Raw genomic sequence first — 19,085 nt, 5'->3', positions numbered from 1 at the left:
TATAAGAGAGAGAGAGATTTATGGAATCTTTCTAATCTAATTTTACCCACAACTAATATTTGTTCAAATGGGTAACAATTTTGATCTGGCACTTGTCTATTAAAAATCAACATTGAAGTAGCACTGTAATTATAACATAAAAAGAGTTTTCCAAAGTTTCTCTCAATATTTAACATCTGCTAAAGATAACTGGCTCCTTCAAGCCTAAGTTCCTGAAAGTCTCTGGATGAAAAGTGTACCCTTTACTAAGTATTTTCATCTTAAACTGAAATCCACTTTAGCAATCTATTTGCCCAAGATTGGATTAAAAAACATGCAGGGCTTTTTCATACATTTAGCTCACAAAGCTTTTATTTTGTTTGTTTTTCTTAAACCCCTATTTGTGGAGATGTTGTGGTATGAAATACAGTTATTAACAAATAGAGAACTTTATCCATATAATAAATGGCAGTACTTCAATCATAGAATCAAGTTGATACCCAAGAGTTGGTGCCAGTCAGGTCTCTATATTGAAATTCATAACAAAATAAACAACAGTAACAACAACAACAACAAAAGGAAATGGACCATGGGCAGGAGTATTTGATCATATGTATATGTGTACAAGATATTCCAAGCTAGAAGTTTCCCAAGAAATTAAGGTCAATGGAAGAGTTTTGGTCATAGGGTCACTGCAATCCAAATGCTCTTTGTAGCGTTTGTTGTTCAAGACTCTGTGATCTTGGTGTTATGCTTTGCTGTCATCTTCTTTTGACTGAATGATGTCGTTAGAAACCTTAATTTCTATAGTTTCTGGATTTAGGACTTCTTTCCCATTTTCTTCTTTTAAAGGCAATTTTCTGGAAGAGAATATAAAAATAATACACAACTGGCTAAGGCATTTTAAGTGGTACCCCTTAATGTTTAAGTTACTGTTTTGTAGAAGAAAATAGAGTATAATTATTAGAATAAAAAATATCAGATTTGTTAAAGTAAAATCAAATTGACAAAAAAAACCCAAAAGAGAATAATACAATATTGTCTATTGTAAAAATGTCATGTGATGAATAATAATGAATGAAACTATATATTTGCAGATTTAGATGCACCAAATTGTTCATTATAGGGTGGCTTAGGTTTAATAAACCACTGATGTATTAAAAATATAATGAAGTGTTTGGGAATGTGAAAAAGCCAAAATAATTTTATATGTTAACTAGATGATTTACTAGTAATCCAGTTTTTCAAGTAAAAACAATCTGTTACATAAAATTCAAAAGCTGGGTAAATTAGTAATATTCTTTGGAACTTAATGCAAATAAATATATTTCAGGACTTTTTCACTTTTTTACATTTATTATATTTGTTTTCTTTAATTGGTCTCTTCACTATTATTTTTTCTTGATACTTTTGTAACATTTATAAACATTTTTTGAGAGTTTCCAATTATAACTTATGCAGCAATAACAACCTTAATTTCCTAATATTAAAACAGCTTTACAAATCACACTACGATGACAATACATCAAGATTTCGAGTTTTATCTACCAGCCTTAAATTCAGTGGTTTCCTATTACATCTTGTGCATATGGCTTTGAGGGCAATATTTCCTCCCTTGACAAAATAATTTTTTTCACATCAAGAAAAGTGTTACAATAGAATTCAATTTGCCTCTGTGACTTTAACCTCACCATTTTATGGAGTAGTGAAAGTTATTATGCTGTTCCTCTGGGATTCATTTGTAATTTCTTTTATATTTCTGAATGAGAAGAGAAAGCCATTGTCTTCTGAAAGTCAAAGCTCTTACATGAAAACTAACCAATCGAAAGTAAATCATTTCATTGCTAGGAGTGAAGTAGCGTCTACTTTGTACTTTGTTGGGCAGGCTTTCTTTTATATTTACTATGAATAGTTCAGAGTTCCTCTTTTCTCTGATTCCCAGATACTGAAAACATTGATAATAAAGGATTATAAAAACAATGGGTTATTTCTAGCAACAAAATATACAGAAATTTAGAACTTGAATGGAAGGTTAGCATGATGCTTATTCTATTTCTTACTCACAGAACTATGTATTACATTTATAATTAACCAGTGTTTTTTACTAACTCTTGGATGGTGTATTTTTGCATATATATTTATGCACTATTTATATTTATGTTAAATTGTATTTTTAAAGATTACAGTATTTCTTTTCTTTGAGAACCAGAGTAGCTATTAAAATCATCTTATTTTTGTTTTGTTTCAAAATATGGTCCCATTCTATGTAAGGGCATTTTCTTCACTCGTTTTCATACACACCATTATACCATAGTAAGTGTTCATTAATAAATAGGAATTTGTTTTTCTGTGTAATATTTTACTTCATTGAAAAGACTTCTGATTTCTGAAGGCAATTGTATAGAACCTACCTTGTGGAAGATGCCTCTAATAGTCAACTTGAAGTTAGAATGTAACAATCTCTAAATGGAGTCACTAAAAAGGGCTCTGAAGATTTAAACCAAAATTTAAGCTACAGAGTAGTACTCTGTCTAAATATTAATCATTGCTTCCCCTTCAGAACAGATAAAGGGGATTTCTGAAACAAGTTATTTTCTTCTCCTGTGACAACACTAAGCATTTGACTTAGGATGAGAAGCCTAAATCAAATTTCTCTTTAAAAGAATACTAGCTGGCAAAGAAAAAGGAAGTTTTTTGGAAAACAATGAAAGTTAAAAGTCATTTTGGTGAGCAATATTTAAAGAATATGTGATCACCATGATTTTGTTAGTATCAAATATACTCAATAGAATACTGCTATTGCTACTTCCTAATAATGCCTTTGGTCATTTTAACCTTCATATTCATGAACATCATCTTTGCACATGTTCATCATCTTTGTGGGTTTAGCTGAAGTACTTATTATGGTTTTAGTGGAGCTCCGATGGATGCAGAAAGAAGTAAATAACATAACCTTGAAAGGAGACCAAGCATCATTTACTATAGAGACATTGAAATGATAGACTATTTAACAGAATTTCTTTTTCTTCTTGACAAATATATATTTTTCTTTTTAAAATAGACTTGCATTTATTTCACATTATTTATTCTTATTTTAGACTGTCATATTTATATTCAAAGCAATAGCTAATTTCCTGACACTTTTTTTAAAAAAAATTTGGCTGCAGTGTGAGATTTGTGGGATCTTAGTTCCTGATCAGGGATCAAACCCGCACCTCCTGCACTGGAAGCATGGAGTCTTAACCACTGGACTGCCAGGGAAGTCCCTCCTGACACATTTTTATTTCACTAAAAATCAATCATATTTTGAAAGTATCATTTTCTTAAACAGCAAGATTAGTGTAGGAAAACCCAACTTTGTGACATGCTTCCTTCATTTTGATATTTTTGCATAAAATCATGAATATATGTTTGAACAGATTTTCTCTGACTGATACAAAGTCTTCATTTGAAATATCTCAATTATGATATTCACATGTACTTTCATTGAAGAGAAACATCATTTTAAAAATGAGGTTATTTGTCAATATCTGCTACAAATAATGATAATGTGTTAATCACTTTACAAATACTTATCCCAAACAATTAAGCATTTCAAGCTACATACTCAGGTTCTGTTAGTGGTGTGGTTTCATTTGGTTCATTTACTGGGCTCCCATCTTCATGATTAGTAATTCTTTCATCCTCTGTTCTCATCTCCACTATTGGTTCTTTTGATCCATCTTTCCTAGAAAAATAAAGAAAAAAAAAATCTTACCTATGAAATGTAAAGATGGATGCATTGTGGAACATGGTTAAAAATCTCCACAAAATCCCATCACCCCTTAAATAAATCCAACATGGTCAAAATAGGAATATCACTAAGGATTTTTTCCATTTAAATTCATCCAGCATATATTATTCAGAAAAATTAGAAAGAAGAAATTCCATATTGTCTAAAATTCTTTTCCTCATCAAAATTGTGTTAAATGTTTCACAAAAATAGTTCAAATTTTACATTTGATCATTCAGTTTCTTTTGGGAAATAAATGAAAAATATGTTGTTAACTAAAATTTATGGCATGAAGTAGCTTCTTCCCCCTAAATTAACCATACACTTTAAAATACATATTTTTATTGTAAAAATAACATCAAATGAAAACATATTGTATTTGAAAAATAATATTGCTTCTATATCAAAATATGGAAGATAAAATTTATATATAAATATGTTTTATTGTTTCAAATGTCTGAATTTACATACTTTTAACTATAAAGCAATCACTGACTTTTAATATATTTATGATTTGAGAAAATAATTTGAAAAGAATTATACTGTAACATATACACATGATTATTTTCACTTATAATTTCTTATCCATGTCATCTTTTTTAGATATCTAAAGTCTGAAATTAAGTGTAATTTATCATAATTGTGAGGAAAAATTTTACTGCAAATTTTCATAGCCCAAAAAAATAAACAAAAGAAGGAAAAACAAGGAAGCCATTTGCTAATAATAAAAAATGAAGTGAGATATAAAGGTTGAGAATGTTGTACCCATCATACAGATTACAAACACTGCATACATACACACACACACACACACACACAATTAGGAAGGGATGGTTGTTTTCAACAACCCAAGAATATAGTCTTACTGTACTGTCCCACAGTTGTGCTCTTATGTATTTACCCAAATGAGTTGAAAACTTATGTTCACATAAAACTCTGAGCTTGAATCTGTACAGAAATTCTATTCATAATTGCCAAAGACTGGAGCCAACTGAGATGTCTTTTGACAGGTGAATGGATAAACTGTGGTTCATCCATACAGTTGAATATTATTCAACAACAAAGAGTAATGAGCTATCAAGTCACAGAAAGACATGGAATAAGTTTAAATGCATATTGCTAAGGAATATAAGCCAGTCTGAAATGGCTACCTACTGCATAATTCCATCAAATAACAGTCTGGAATAAACAAAGCTGTAGAAACAAAGCTGTAAAAAGATCAGTGGTTGCAGGAGTTCAGGGTGAGGGAGTGAGGACAGGATGTAATGGTGGAGCTCTGGTCATGTTAGGGTGGTGAGTGTATCCTATTTGACACTGTAATGGTAGATATGGGATGATGAAATTAGTTCTTTAAAATCAAGTAAACTAGGATTACATTCAAAAGAAGGTAAACAATAAAACCCAACAATGGCTCAGATATTTAATGGACCTCACAAATGCTGACACCTGAAAAAAAATCAAGCTAATAAAATGCTTTTGATCAGAAAGACAGTGTGATATTATTGCTCTTATTTCAGTATATAGGTACCTCACATAAACACACATAAATTTTTGAAGAAAATCTAGAAGTCAATAGTGAAGAATCCTTTTACTCCTCTAAAATTCAAATGTCTGTTAGAGTTGGTGATTCAAACATGTTTAACAACATTCTCTGTTTTGGCGGCTCCAAGTAAGCAAGATCTATATAATGGTAGAGATGAGTAAGAAGCCAGTCACCATTAGATTTCAGTTTTATGCTTTGTTTGTTTGTTTTTGTTTTGTTTTGTTTTGTTTGTTTTTTTGCTTGGTCATTTGCAGTTGTTATTCTTCAATTGATTCTTTTAAAAAATTCTTCATAATACCAATGCTTTTGATGACATAGAGGATGATACTGTTTGAAAAAACATGGCTATTGATGATTCTGAGCAGAAAAGTGATTCAAAAAACCAGATTTTATTTTTAAATATTTTAATAACAGATACAGATTTGTGATGAAATAAAGCAGAATGCAAAGAAAAGAGAGTGAATTTGGATTTCAATTGTATACTTTCTTACCAAAAATATAGAGATAAGCAAACAACCTTAAGCTAGAAAGGACAAAATAAACATTATTGAAAGGAAATGGAGTAACAAGAGAACATGGTGAGTTGTTCTAAAATCTTTATTTTTGGTTTTAATGATCTTTTTGATTTTTAACTAGTTATCAGATTCAAGTATAGAATAATTTAAAATGGTATAGAGGGAAAAGTGACTCTCCCTTCCAACTCTGTAGGATATTTAGTTATCTATCAGAGAGACAATTACTGTTCCATATTTTTGCCTTGTTTTCAAGAGATACTCTAAGCATATGCCAGCATATAGGTGAGAAAATGAATTATTTTTAAACAAATGGTAGTATACACACTGCGTGTAATTTTGCCTTTTCAATTAGCACTAGATATTAGCTGTAATCCATCAATGAGAATTTAGAAGTGCCTTAATGTTTTTCATGGTGCATACTTTCCCGTTGTATATATTCACCACCATGTATTTGAACAGTCTCCACTGACAAACACTGAGGTTGTTTCCAACCTTTCCTATTACAATAAATACTATATAAAACACACATATAACCTACATGAATCTAATCCCTATCCAGTGTAAATTACATTTAATTATTCTTCTAGTGATATCAGAATAATTACCAATATTTCTGTGGGATTATAAAGAGTGACAAGGCAATAAAACATATGCCAAAATTTATAGAAAAATTTACAATTTATAAACTGGTAAACATTATAAAAACTCTGGCTGGATTTCTAGAACTGATTTTTAAGCAGAAAACAATAAATGTAGCTTAGCAGTTAAGAGGATGTGTCCTAGAACGATTATGGCTGGCTCTCCCACTAACTCATTGTGCAAACATCTGTCCTCTATTGCTTGTTTAGTAAAACAAGATGATAAAGATACCAAACTAATTTCTGCTGAGTCCTTAGAATAGAGCCTGCCGTACATGCAGTACTCAATCATTGTTAACTGTCATCACCATCCAAGCAGGCCAAGGAAGATTTGTTAGGAAATATACTACTAAAACTTGCAACTTGAACAAATTACATAAGAGCAAAATGAAAATATCTTGATGCACACTGAGAAAGAATATTTTATACAATTCATCAATTCTTAAATGAAAATGTAAAGTTCATATAAGTAATGGCATCATCAGCATAATCCGAACTTTGGGATAGATTGGGGAAAATATTTGCAACAAATGCAACATTAAATGATTAAGAGTCACATTATACAATCAACAAGTAAAAGAAAAGTTAAACGACTCTATGAAAATGTGTAAAGAATATGAACCGGAAATTCCAAGAAGAATAAAGTGATCAAAATAAAATCATATAATAAGCTCAGACTCAACCCCAATCAGAAAAATGCAAATTTTAAATGATATTTTTCACTTATCAGATTGGAAAAAATTAGCTGATAATATTCAGTGTTTGAGAAGCCACAGGGAAATATATATTTGGTGATTTTTTGGGAACGTGAATTGGCACTGACTTTTATGGGCAATTTGCCAGTATTTTTCAGTTTTGATCTTCCATTCCATATATAGGAGCTTCATGTACATTCACAACAGGATTTATGTAAAAACAAAGTTCAAAACAGCATAATATACTTTAATGTTATAAAGATATTGACAACCTCATCTAAATTACAATAGAGTAGTGGATAAATACACTATGACATATAATACAATGGAATACTACTTATTTATTTAAAAAAGAGTCAGAAATTCATGTCCTGAAATCAGATATTTTGAAACTGCATTGCTATGTGAGAAAAATGATATGCACGTGCACACACACAAACATATATACACATTATATGTATGTAAATGCAAATCAGTATGTGTATGTATGAGGGGAGGTGTATGTTTGTGTGGTGTGTGATGTCAGGTGTAATTCTTATGTTTGCTTCTCCAGCTTCTTTCAGGATTTTTTCTTTATTTTTGAATTTCTGTATTTAGAAAATTATATGCTTATGTGTAGTTTTGTTTTATTTTGATTTTTATCCTCCTTGGTGTCCTCTGAACTTCCTGGATCTGTGGTTACATGTCTGATATTAATTTGGGGAAGTAGTTATTATTGTTTCAAATATTTCTCTTTCTTTCTTTCTTTCTTTCTTTCTTTCTTTCTTTCTTTCTTTCTTTCTTTCTTTCTTTCTTCTGGTACTCCTATTGTGCACATGTTTAGCCTTTTGTAGTTGCCCCACAGTATTAGATATTCTGTTTTCTTTTTCTTTCAGTCTTTTTTTCTGTTTGCTTTTTAGTTTTGACATTTTCTATTAAGATCTTCTCAAGATTCTTTCTGCAGCCATGTCCAGTCTTGATAATAAGCTGATCAAAGGCATTTTTCACTTCTGTTATGGTGTTTTTGATCTCTAGCATTTCTTTTGGATTCTCTCTTAGAATTTCCACCTCTGCTCACCTTTCCTATCCCTTCTTCCATGCTGTCTACCACATTAATCACGTATTAAAAAAAAAAAATCTTGGTCTGATAATTCCAACATCCCTGCCTTATCTGAATTTGGTTCCAATGCTTGCTCTGCCTCTTCAAATTGTTTTGTGCCTTTAGTGTGCCTTGTAATTTTTTCTTGATAGTGGGACATGTGTACTGGCTAGAAGGAACTGTTAAATACAGGTTTTTAGTAATGTGGTGGTAAATTGTGGTGTAAAGGGGATGCATTCTATAGTCCCATGATTAGGTCTCAGTCTTTTAGTAAGTCTGTATCCCTGGACTGTGAACTTCATAAGTGCTTCTCATTTTTTTCCCCTTTAAGTGGAACAGGATGGCTAGAGTGGACTGGAGTTGGGTATTTCCCTTCTTCCATGTGGCAGTTAGGGGGTTCAGAGCTGTGTCTCTCTCTTTCTGCATATTGGAAAGCCACTTACACACACACACACACACACACACACACACACTTGACTAGTTACTTCCTAGTCTTTTTTATATTTTAGTCCTTTCACAACTTGCTCAGAAAAGTCTAATTAGGTAAATTTATTCTGTTTTGAAAAGTAGCATTTACAACAGAAATTTCTTATTTATTTATCTATTTCATTGTTTTTTAACCAAAATGTATTCCCCATCACAGTAACTAGATAACGGCAGGGACTAGGTTGCTTTTCCTCACAGTTGTATCTCTGGAGCTGAGATAGTGCCTGGTTATCTACGTGTTCAATAAGTATTTGCTATTGCAAATTCATGCTTGGGTAAATAGGAGTATACATATATTTTGATAAAATAGTAACCATTAATCATTTTATAATATAAACTATGAGAAATCAAGATAATTGTTTATTTACATTAAAAGCCAAATAATGGAATATCCTAGAACTTTACACAATGTTATCCTGTATGACATTGACTTTAATTTATCTTTTCTCCTGCAATATAATATTCTTTAAACAAGAATTCTCTGTGTTTAGTTAATGTGTTTTGTTATAAGTCTACACAGTCTTATAACCTGTGATAACAAGAAAGGACTAGTCTCACAATATGGAGGATCCTTGCAAAACTAAAAATAGAACTACCATATGACCCAGCAATCCCACTACTGGGCATACACCCAGAGAACACCATAATTCAAAAAGATACACACACTCCAATGTTCACTGCAGCACTATTTACAATAGCCAGGACATGGAAGCAACCTAAATGTCCATCAACAGGTGAATGGATAAAGAAGATGTGGTACATACATGCAATGGAATATTACTCAGCTGTAAAAAGCAATGAAACTGGGACATTTTTAGAGACATGGGATGGGCCTAGAGACTGTCATACAGAGTGAAGTGAGTCAGGAAGAGAAAAACAAATATTGTATATTAACACATATATGTGGACTATAGAAAAATGGTACGAATCAACTGGTTTGCATGGCAGAAATAGAGACACAGATGTAGAGAACAAACATATGGACACCAAAGGGGAAAGCGGGGAGGGTTGGGGGGGAAATGAATTGGGAGACTGGGATACCAAATTGTACACTCTAAATATATGCAGTTTATTGTAAAAAATAAACAAATAAAAAGTTTAAAAAAAAAGAAAGGACTAGTGTCAGAATGCTTGGGATCATGTTTAGAAGCTAGTATATATCCAATTAATCAAATCAATTATATCCTATTTCTCACTGAGATTGTATATAATCTTTTTCTTTTTTTCAAATGGATTTTTGAAAAAGAGTTGAAAACTGTTTCCCTAAGGCAGGGGAAATTGTGATTTGAAATCTATGCTGGACAGTAAGTGTGGAACAAACCACGTGTTTTCATCTTTCCAAGTCTTTAAGGTTAATTAAACTCAGCAGGAATTACAAATAGAAGTGTTGGTGGCTAAAATACTAATTAATAAAGTCAAATAAAAACAAACAGCAGAACTTGGATGTACCTCATTTTTTTGCATGTGGTCCCCAACATCCCCATAATTAATTAAGACAAAAAAGTGAAGGTCCTTTTTGATATCTCTCTTTCACCCCAAAGTTGAATTAGTCAGCAATAGTTGACTCTAACTTGTCTGTATCTGGATGCTATACACTTTTATATGCCTATAGTACTGCTGGCTTGCTATGGAAGAGCATCATTTTCTACCTGGAATATTTCAAGATTCTCCTATCCAATCTCCCTGATTCTAAATCTTTCCTTTACACCTACCAACCCTCCAGTAATCCTTCTTCACAGGTAGCTAAAGAAATCATTAAAAAAACACATTTAGTCACTTTCTATTTAAAAAATATTTCCTTACTTTGACCCAAGAAGTTTTAATACTTTCGTAGTTGGGTAATTCTCTCACCTGATTAACACCACTCTCTTTCCCTGCCTCACTCCACTCAGGTCCATTTGGCCTTTAACATGGCAAGTTCATTTCTGACTTAATGGCCTTTGTGTTAGTTGTTACACCAGCTTAGAAGGTTCCTCCCCTTGATCATTATATTTCTAGCTCTTTATCACTCACTCTTCAGCTTAAGTTTCACATCCCTTATGGGGTCTTTAATGACCCAACCTCTAGTAACAATTTATCATTCTGTTTTTCATTTTTCTTAGTGCTTATCACTACTAGGCATTTTCATTTTTAGTGTTTATTATCTGACTTCCTACACTGAAACATGAATTCCATGTGAACAAAATCCTTGTTTGTTTTGTTCACCACTTTATCCCGAGGTTGTATAGCAGTGGTCGTTCCCTAGTATTTATTCCATGTAGTTTATAGTAAAGCAAGAATGAAGATATAAAAATTCAGTTTTGATTCATGTGTGCATATATGTATCATCTGCATATATGTATACTTGTGTTATATAGTATGTTGTTTTTTCGATATGTGAAAAAGAAACTAAAACTAAATTTGGTGATACGTTTGTTTAGTTAATATGACAATTTAAAATTACAGCAAGTTATTAGGAAGTAGAATATGTTTCTTTGAGGAAAGCAAGAGATATTGAATAGTGAACTGTTTCCACTATATTTACTATGTCATAATATCTCTTTCAAGCATGAAGTAGATGTGCTGTGTCCAACAAGTAAGCAGGTGACATTTTGATTGGGATATTTAACCTAATTTTTAAATTGAAAATGTATACTATCCAATTTATTATCCCATGAAGTGAAAATAGTCCTTACAGAATATCCATGAGAAATGGTCATAGACAAATAGCCTAGTAAGATTGAAATGGGCTTGGAGATAAAAACAAAACAAAAACAAAACAATGCAGCCATGCAAAATGGATCTTCTGTATCCCTAAGCCTAGAAAATAATGTATGAGACCATATATGCCTAAATGTATTTATCAAAAATGAATAGAAATGACTCAACAATAAAATGAAATGAATTGCTCACACACAAAACACCATGAATGAATTTTAAAACATTATGCTGAGTGAAAGAAGCCAAACACAAAAAAATACACATTGTAGGAAACTATATCAAGTTTTATAAGAGCTAAAAATTATCTATGATGAAAAAAATCAGAGTAGTAGTTGCCTGGGGTAGGGGGAGTTCCTGGAGTAGTGTGGGTTGTCTGGGTAGAAACAGGAGAGAATTTTTGAAGGTGATGCTAAGATGGAATATTTTTGCATTTCACTTTAAGGTTTGCCTGAAAAAAAGATAAATTTTGAACTCTTTGTAGTGATATACAAAGTCTATCTTTACCGTGATGCCGATGTCTGATACTCACAGGTATGCAGCTTTCCCTTCTTCTAGTTCTTTACTTTTACCACTGGAGCCACTTTTCTTCCCACACATCCTCCTGGTGATGCACATCAATAACCCACATTGTCGAATAAAGAAGCAACTGACGTCTGTTACCACAAGGATTAGCAAGAGTGCAGCGACTCCCAGACCAATGACCGCTCCAAGCCCAAGACCATTAAAAAGCGTGTCTTAAAAATAAAAGAACACAATTTTATTAAACCCCAAATTAGAAAAGATTATTCAGAAAAAGAAAAAAAGAAATCTTCAGTAGCAGACTTCAATTTCATGATTGTTGGGAGCTATTGTCTGGTTTTCAAACAATGCTTTAAGCAACTGACATGTTAAGGATTTGAAATATTTCTTATAAACTTTTTTTTAGATAAAACATTCTAAATAACTCTTCTTTCCAATTATTTCCTGATTCCCTTTGGGGAAGATAATTAAGATTTTATCATAACCCTAACTGTACTCTTTCAGAATAAAGTCAGAACTATTAACAGATCATCACTTTCAGAGAAAAAATATAGTCAAAACTCCTGTAAGAGAAGTGTTAAATAAATGCTGTATATGGAATCATTTTCATTTTAAGACTTAGGCTTGCAAATGATGCTGTAGCACTTTGCTTTGACAGAGAATGCTCTTTAAAATGTCTGCCTAGAAATATTTTAGAAGTCATCATTTTAGAATAAATGGTTTACATGTATTTTTCCAGTTAAAATTCTAACAAATCATATTAGACTAGAGGCAAACTTTAACGGAGTTGTGGTACTTATGACCTTTCTGAAAAGATAGAGGAAGATGGGAGCCACTATTCCATGACATGTGGTTGCAGGAAATTCCAAAGGTCATACAGAAAGTATCCATGAAAGAGGTGATTGAGAATGGGATGGAATAGCCTGATTGACAGAGTAGAAATAGCAAGAAGGGCTAGTATGGCAAAAATGAATCAAATGTTAACCACATATAGTTGAATATGAGGGTTGATTACACAACTGTAACAAGGTAAAAAGGAAAATGAGCACAATGGAAACACACAGGATTAAACTGACAATATTATGTTATCCAGAGGGAAAAAGGAAGATTATATAAGACAATTTTATAGAACTATTCAAAATGACTCAACATGATTATGTTAAAATTTGCTTACATAACATTATAAAATTATAAGTACCCATTTTAATGATAAAATGTACTTATCACTCAGCATCATAATAACATCCTCAATCTGTGAGTGGTGTGCAATGCACGTGACAGACACAGGGACAGATGCAAATTTGAGTTTTGAGAAAACCACTTCTAAAAAAGATGTATATGTAAAACAAAGATTTTCTAAATCATATTTCTAAAATTAGGCCTAATATATTTAAATAATGACTGAAGAAATTGTGATCCAAAGGAATGGATATAACTGTTCTTATTTTGAATCTTCGACTAACAGGCTTGTCTTGAATATGTCACCTCTGTATGAATCCTAGCTTATTTTTTTGAGTCTCACGTCTTCTAGGAAATACATGTTATTTCACTCTCAGAGCTTGCAGATAGATTAAGAAAAATCATTCTATTTGTGACATGGTGCCTGGCACTTACCCAGGCGACTTTGTGATTCAGCTGTGCTACAACACAGATGTACTTCTGTAACGGCCCAGTGATGTTGCAAATAAGAATTCTTTCAGCACTGAATCAACACACTTAGAACTCACATGTCCAAGAAAAGGGTGATTTTGATTATAATTATTTTATTTCTGATAATGAGAAGCAGGTAATAAACACACAACGGTGTTGGAGGAAAAACATTTTTTGTGCTGTTTTTGGAATCTCCTTTCCCTAGCAAAGTTTAACCTGCTATTTTGATGGTTTCAGTGTAGAAAAATTGCTTAGCTCATATCCAGAGAAATTGTCAGCTTCCACAAAACTATTCTATTATCCCATGAACCCACTTTAAGAGAAGACTGGAAAAATGAAAGTATTTTTCAGCCATGGAAATGTATCTTTTTTTTTTTTTTGGTAAAGTTCCAATATACAAATAGACAATGAAATTTTAAATATCATTTAATAATTTTCAAAGATGTATCTATAGGCATGACTTAAAAGAAACTAGTGCCTCATTCTATAAAAATACTGTATCGAGCAAATAAGGCTTTCTTTTTAGCAATTTAAAAATTTATGCATTTTATTCCATTACCCTTTTTGAAATATAAATGGTTCTCATCTGAATATACTATTACAATATAATGAAGACAACTTACCTATGAAACATCTTTGATTGTATGTAAAGCAAAATTATGTTTTACAGTGTTCATATATAATCATTTTGGATGTACTTCACATGATTCAACAACCAAAGCTCAGACAAGAATAGTAGAAAAATACATATCCAATCGAGCTTTAGCCCCTGTGGGTATATTGACTCCAATGACATTTGAACTTTAATCACTTCTTTCCTACTTCATTTAGATTCCTCTCACATGCGGACATAGAGCCAAACAATAAATCCCACAGCTCAATGATGATATATCTGGTCTACTACATAAATCCCCATTTACCTTTTAAAATGTGAAGACTCTTGCTTTGTACTTAAATGCACTGGATCTGGTGTCAGAAAATCCTGGTTCCATCACTTACTCCTATGTATACTTGGTTGAGTCAGTTAATTTTTCTCTAAGGCTGATGCCTCTATTGAAATGGGGACAATTAAGAAAACAGCTACCACAAACTAGGTCATGAAGTTGTTGGAAAGATTGTTGTGAATATAATAATGTATTTAACACCTCAAACACTTTTGCCCAGCACTAAGTAAAAATTTAGCAAGTGTTATTATTATTATTTTATTATTAATAATAATAATTCTAGGGAAATACTAGGGAAATGAGGTTTTGATGAAAAAAATAGGCCATTTAAATTAGTGCAGTAAATATATCTCTTCATCAACAACCTTTAGAATCTTGTTAAGCATTGATTATTCTCCTGAGAATACACTCACTTAAAAAAAAAGTTTTAGCTAGTTAGCTTTTAAATGATAAATATTTTATTTGTGAACTTTTTATCATTAAACCAGCATATTGATCTGTTCCATTCCCAAGTCAGAAAAAGCTCTTAGAAATATCATATTTGTAAAGCCCCTTATGGTGAGGGAATATTGACACTAAAATACCTATTACTTTTTTTCTAAAGAAACAAAATTATAACTTTTTAACTTATGATTACAATGTTGGAAAATTACTTGAAGTTATTTTTTGTGAAAAACCAAATATATTTTTGTCATTGCAGAGAATAGGCACAGACATCAAATAGGTTTATGTTATAAATATTTAATTAAGTTTTCTTTTGAAAGATGTTTTTTTTTAATTTCAGCTTAAGAGTATATTTAAATGCTTATACTTTCTCTTATCCCATGGTTAGGCTGTAATATATAAAAGCTGAATTTTATGTTTTCTTCTTTTCTGACACCAATTTAATCTATTGTGAAAGTTCACTTATTTGCCTTTGGACTTTTCACAAAGTCATAACTATGTGTAACAGTACATCACTAGGATTTGGGAAGTGGCAATGATTTATTTTCTCAGTAACATACAAAAACTCTTTCTTTATAAGTAAATTATGGTTTACTTACTTAACAAATTGAAACTGTGCATAGCAATCATTTAAAGAATTTTAAACTCATCTTTTCTTTTTTAGCTTCCCAGGATACTTACATAGGTGCATTATGGTATAATTTTTATTAAACTCCATTACCTAAGCAAAAATATTTTCAGGTCTATCTTCTAGATAAGAAAAATGAGTTCCAGAGAGTATAGTGACCTAAGTCACAAGATAACCCTCAATATTAGATCTGTACAAATGAAAACTGTTTATGTATGTATATACATAAAACCACACCACATGGCTTCTGGGATCTTAGTTCCCCAACCAGAGTTTGAACCCATGCCCACAGCAGTGAAAGCGCCGAACCCTAACCACTAGACCACCAGGGAACTCCCTTGTTCTGTATTTTTTTATACCCATGTTCAAGTCAACATTTTGTATTGGGTACTTAGCATCAAATAATCAAAAGATAGTAATAAAATTTAGTGAATATATTAAAATGTATAATTTACTTTCATGAAAATGTCAATATCATTTTTTCCTATACTACTAGTGAAAAAACAACTATTTAAATGCAGTACAATAATGCTAATAATTATTTCTCGCTCTTACATATTTTTCTTGAATTCTTGCTTTCAGCTTCTTTTTTAGTCATCTTTTGTATTGCTCTTTTGAAAAAGGATTTCACATTATAATTGAAGAAAAATAAATAATTTAGGAACCAAAAATTCAAACATCTATTTTTAGGCATATTTTGTTATTGAAAGCAAACATGAGAATCAGACTAAATGAGTTTTTACAACCTCTCTCCAAAATGCACCTCCCACACCATGAAATTCAGAAATTGGCTAACTAAACCAATATGTATCACCACAGCTTTATGCAATTGCAATTTAACAGTCATCAAAATATAAAATCAAAACACTAAAATAAGAAAAAAAAAGTCATTTCAAATCTGTCGTATGCGTGTCTTTTCATGTTTCTGTTGTAGAAATTAACTTATTGCTAAAACACTGAATTAATTTTCCAATAAATATATTATATTTGATATTAGTTTTTCAAAAATCAGTACACTTTGTTCATAAAAGTAGCATTGCTTTTTGACTCAAGTAGTTCAGTTTTTATTTAACTCTTTCTCCATAGGTTAAGAATTACTTTTAGATGTGGAAAGTCGTGATAAAGATATGGAGAAAAAACTTTTTTTTTAATTTAAAGGTTCCAAAAATGGAGATTCGGTTTTTGCTCCCAGGATAGTGGTAATTTTCATAAGCAATATTGTTAACTACAGTAAGTTTAGGTGTATAAAAGATAAAAAGAAAAGCCCTTTTTGGTGTTAATCATAATAGCTAGATATCCTTCCACAATAGGTGTAAATCTGTCTCCTGTTTATACGTTCTTCCTTCATCCTGTGCAGTGTAACAAACTTTCAAATATCAAATGATTTATGGAAAATCTAGGTATAAATCTATACACACATATCTTTCATCCTATGTGGAAAGAGACAGAGCAGGCAGCTTTGTGCATTTGAGCTCCATCTAAGCAGTGATGGTCAGCCACTGAGCTACTTTAGAATCAGACATCTGGATTATCTAAAGACTTTTGTGTCTACCTAGTTTCATTATTCTTTTAAAGGACTATTAATTCACTTAGGCTTCACAAACCTTCATTGAATGCTACAAAATTAGTGCAGAATTAGAGGGGTTTCCTGATATGTACTAAAATAGGTTAAAAATTAGCATAATTCTTTAGGGTTATCGTGCAACTATTTAAGTCCAGTTTTACTTATGAAGCATAAGTTCCCCAAATGTAATTTCACTCATTGGACTGCCAAAAATACAACAAAAGAAGAAAGGGGTGAGATTTTTAGATTGAGAAGGGCCAACAGTTAATAGTAAGAGTTTCTAGAGTTTTGGTAATCTCTGTGCATTACAAAAGTTACACTCTAAGGTAATACGTACTTTTAAAAGAAAACGTATTACACTAATTTAAAAATCAACTGAAGATTTCACATAGTTTCCTATTGTGTGACCTTAGACAGCTGTTTTCCAAAATCACCTGCCACTTATATACTTGGAAATCATCTTAAATTGATAAATTAATGTTCTGTGGTATTTTTCCTACAATCCCCCAAATCAACAAAGGATAGACAAATGTAATAGAAAGAGCCAAAGTATAGAAATGAGACGATGGTCTACACTGTGTCTACAGAAAAAAATATTTTTAAAAGATTTTAAAACTTTTGATAAGCTTTACAGCTTTAAAAGCAGTGGGGATATTGAAAATGAAGTATAATCACAATATTCCCCCAGCATAGACAAAGCTGCAGGCTTTACATTTTTTGACATAATCCACTTGTCAAGAAAGAAAATAATATTTTCCAACCCTGAGGAGCTGTGCAGAGAAAAGTCATATTTATAAGATTTTCTTTTTCCTACAGGGAATACCTGACCTGCTAAACAGAACCTAAATTAGGTATGATTTGTCTTTAGGTTTGATTGTCTTCTCTCAGTTATACTAAATGAGGAATCAGGCATATTCATGGAAATGCCATATTTATGTATTTCAGGTTTTTAGAAAAACAATTCCAAGTATCTACTTTTATGTATTTGAAACAACACAACTTTCAAATCATTTCTGCAGGTGTAATCACAAGTAGAAAAAACAAAGAAAACTTTGATTTAAGCATTTTATAAAATTCACTATTAAAGAGGGAAATGTTGAAAACTACTGATATAATAATCTGAGCCACTCTTTCCATTTCTCCACATACCACATTTTTCTTCTATATCATGGCCATGGGCCTCCTGCATTTACAGTGACTGCTGTTAATCCCTGAATTGATGGATACCTTCAATTTTGATTCCTATTTAATATGCCTGTTTGAAACAAATGTTTGAACTTCTGAGGTTTCCAAAGTCTGGTCAATGCCTCTTTAATTGTATTAAATAGAAAGAAGGAGAAAACCATTGCAAACTATATCAGCAAGGATGATTACAAATATCATTTTTCATTAATCCAAAATGTTTAAAAAATTCTAACGACAAACTCAAGAGCAACTATGATCAGAATTTATACTCTTCCTCCAAACTGAACCACATTTTGTATTGCTTACCTATACATCCAGAGGAAAACTGAGTATCTCTTCCTACGATATGTGTTTTTCTTTAAAAGTATTTAACAATATATTGATCCTTTGAAAAAAATGCAATAAACAATTACAAAACATAAAAAATAAGAAATGAAAATGATGTAAAATAAATATTGTTGGAAATTCTAATATTTTTTTACTCCACTGTATCATTCACCCATTTTGTGGCCTATACACTACAATCCGATATATCTAAATCATAATTATAATTTTATTCTGTTTCATTATCAATGAAATGTGAATAATGTATGCTAGCTAAAATATTCTTTGATAATCATACATGAAGGTACTTTTGGAATTCCAAAACACCGTACAAATATTACTCAGTGCTCACTCTGTTTATAGCAACCTCTTATCATTTGTTTATAGTACCTTCTTTTAAAAAATTAGAACTCTTCTTCTT

General features: G+C 31.4%; 1 protein-coding gene across 1 annotated transcript in view; it reads right to left on the bottom strand.

The window, feature by feature from the left end:
- Positions 1 to 727: 727 nt before the first annotated feature.
- NCAM2 (neural cell adhesion molecule 2) overlaps positions 728 to 19,085 on the bottom strand; it is a 551,377-nt gene continuing 533,019 nt past the window's right edge. Inside the window, exons 22-24 of the mRNA XM_057696426.1 lie at positions 11,936 to 12,140; positions 3,587 to 3,706; positions 728 to 839 (exon numbers count right to left, since the gene is read on the bottom strand). Of these exons, the coding sequence (XP_057552409.1) occupies positions 728 to 839; positions 3,587 to 3,706; positions 11,936 to 12,140 (437 nt within the window). The remainder of the gene's footprint in view (positions 840 to 3,586; positions 3,707 to 11,935; positions 12,141 to 19,085) is intronic.

This window comes from Hippopotamus amphibius, chromosome 10 (genome assembly GCF_030028045.1).
Source record: "Hippopotamus amphibius kiboko isolate mHipAmp2 chromosome 10, mHipAmp2.hap2, whole genome shotgun sequence".
NCBI classification, from domain to species: domain Eukaryota; kingdom Metazoa; phylum Chordata; class Mammalia; order Artiodactyla; family Hippopotamidae; genus Hippopotamus; species Hippopotamus amphibius.
The sequence above is the reverse complement of the archived record's forward strand: the minus strand, read 5'-3'. Positions and strand labels throughout refer to the sequence as shown.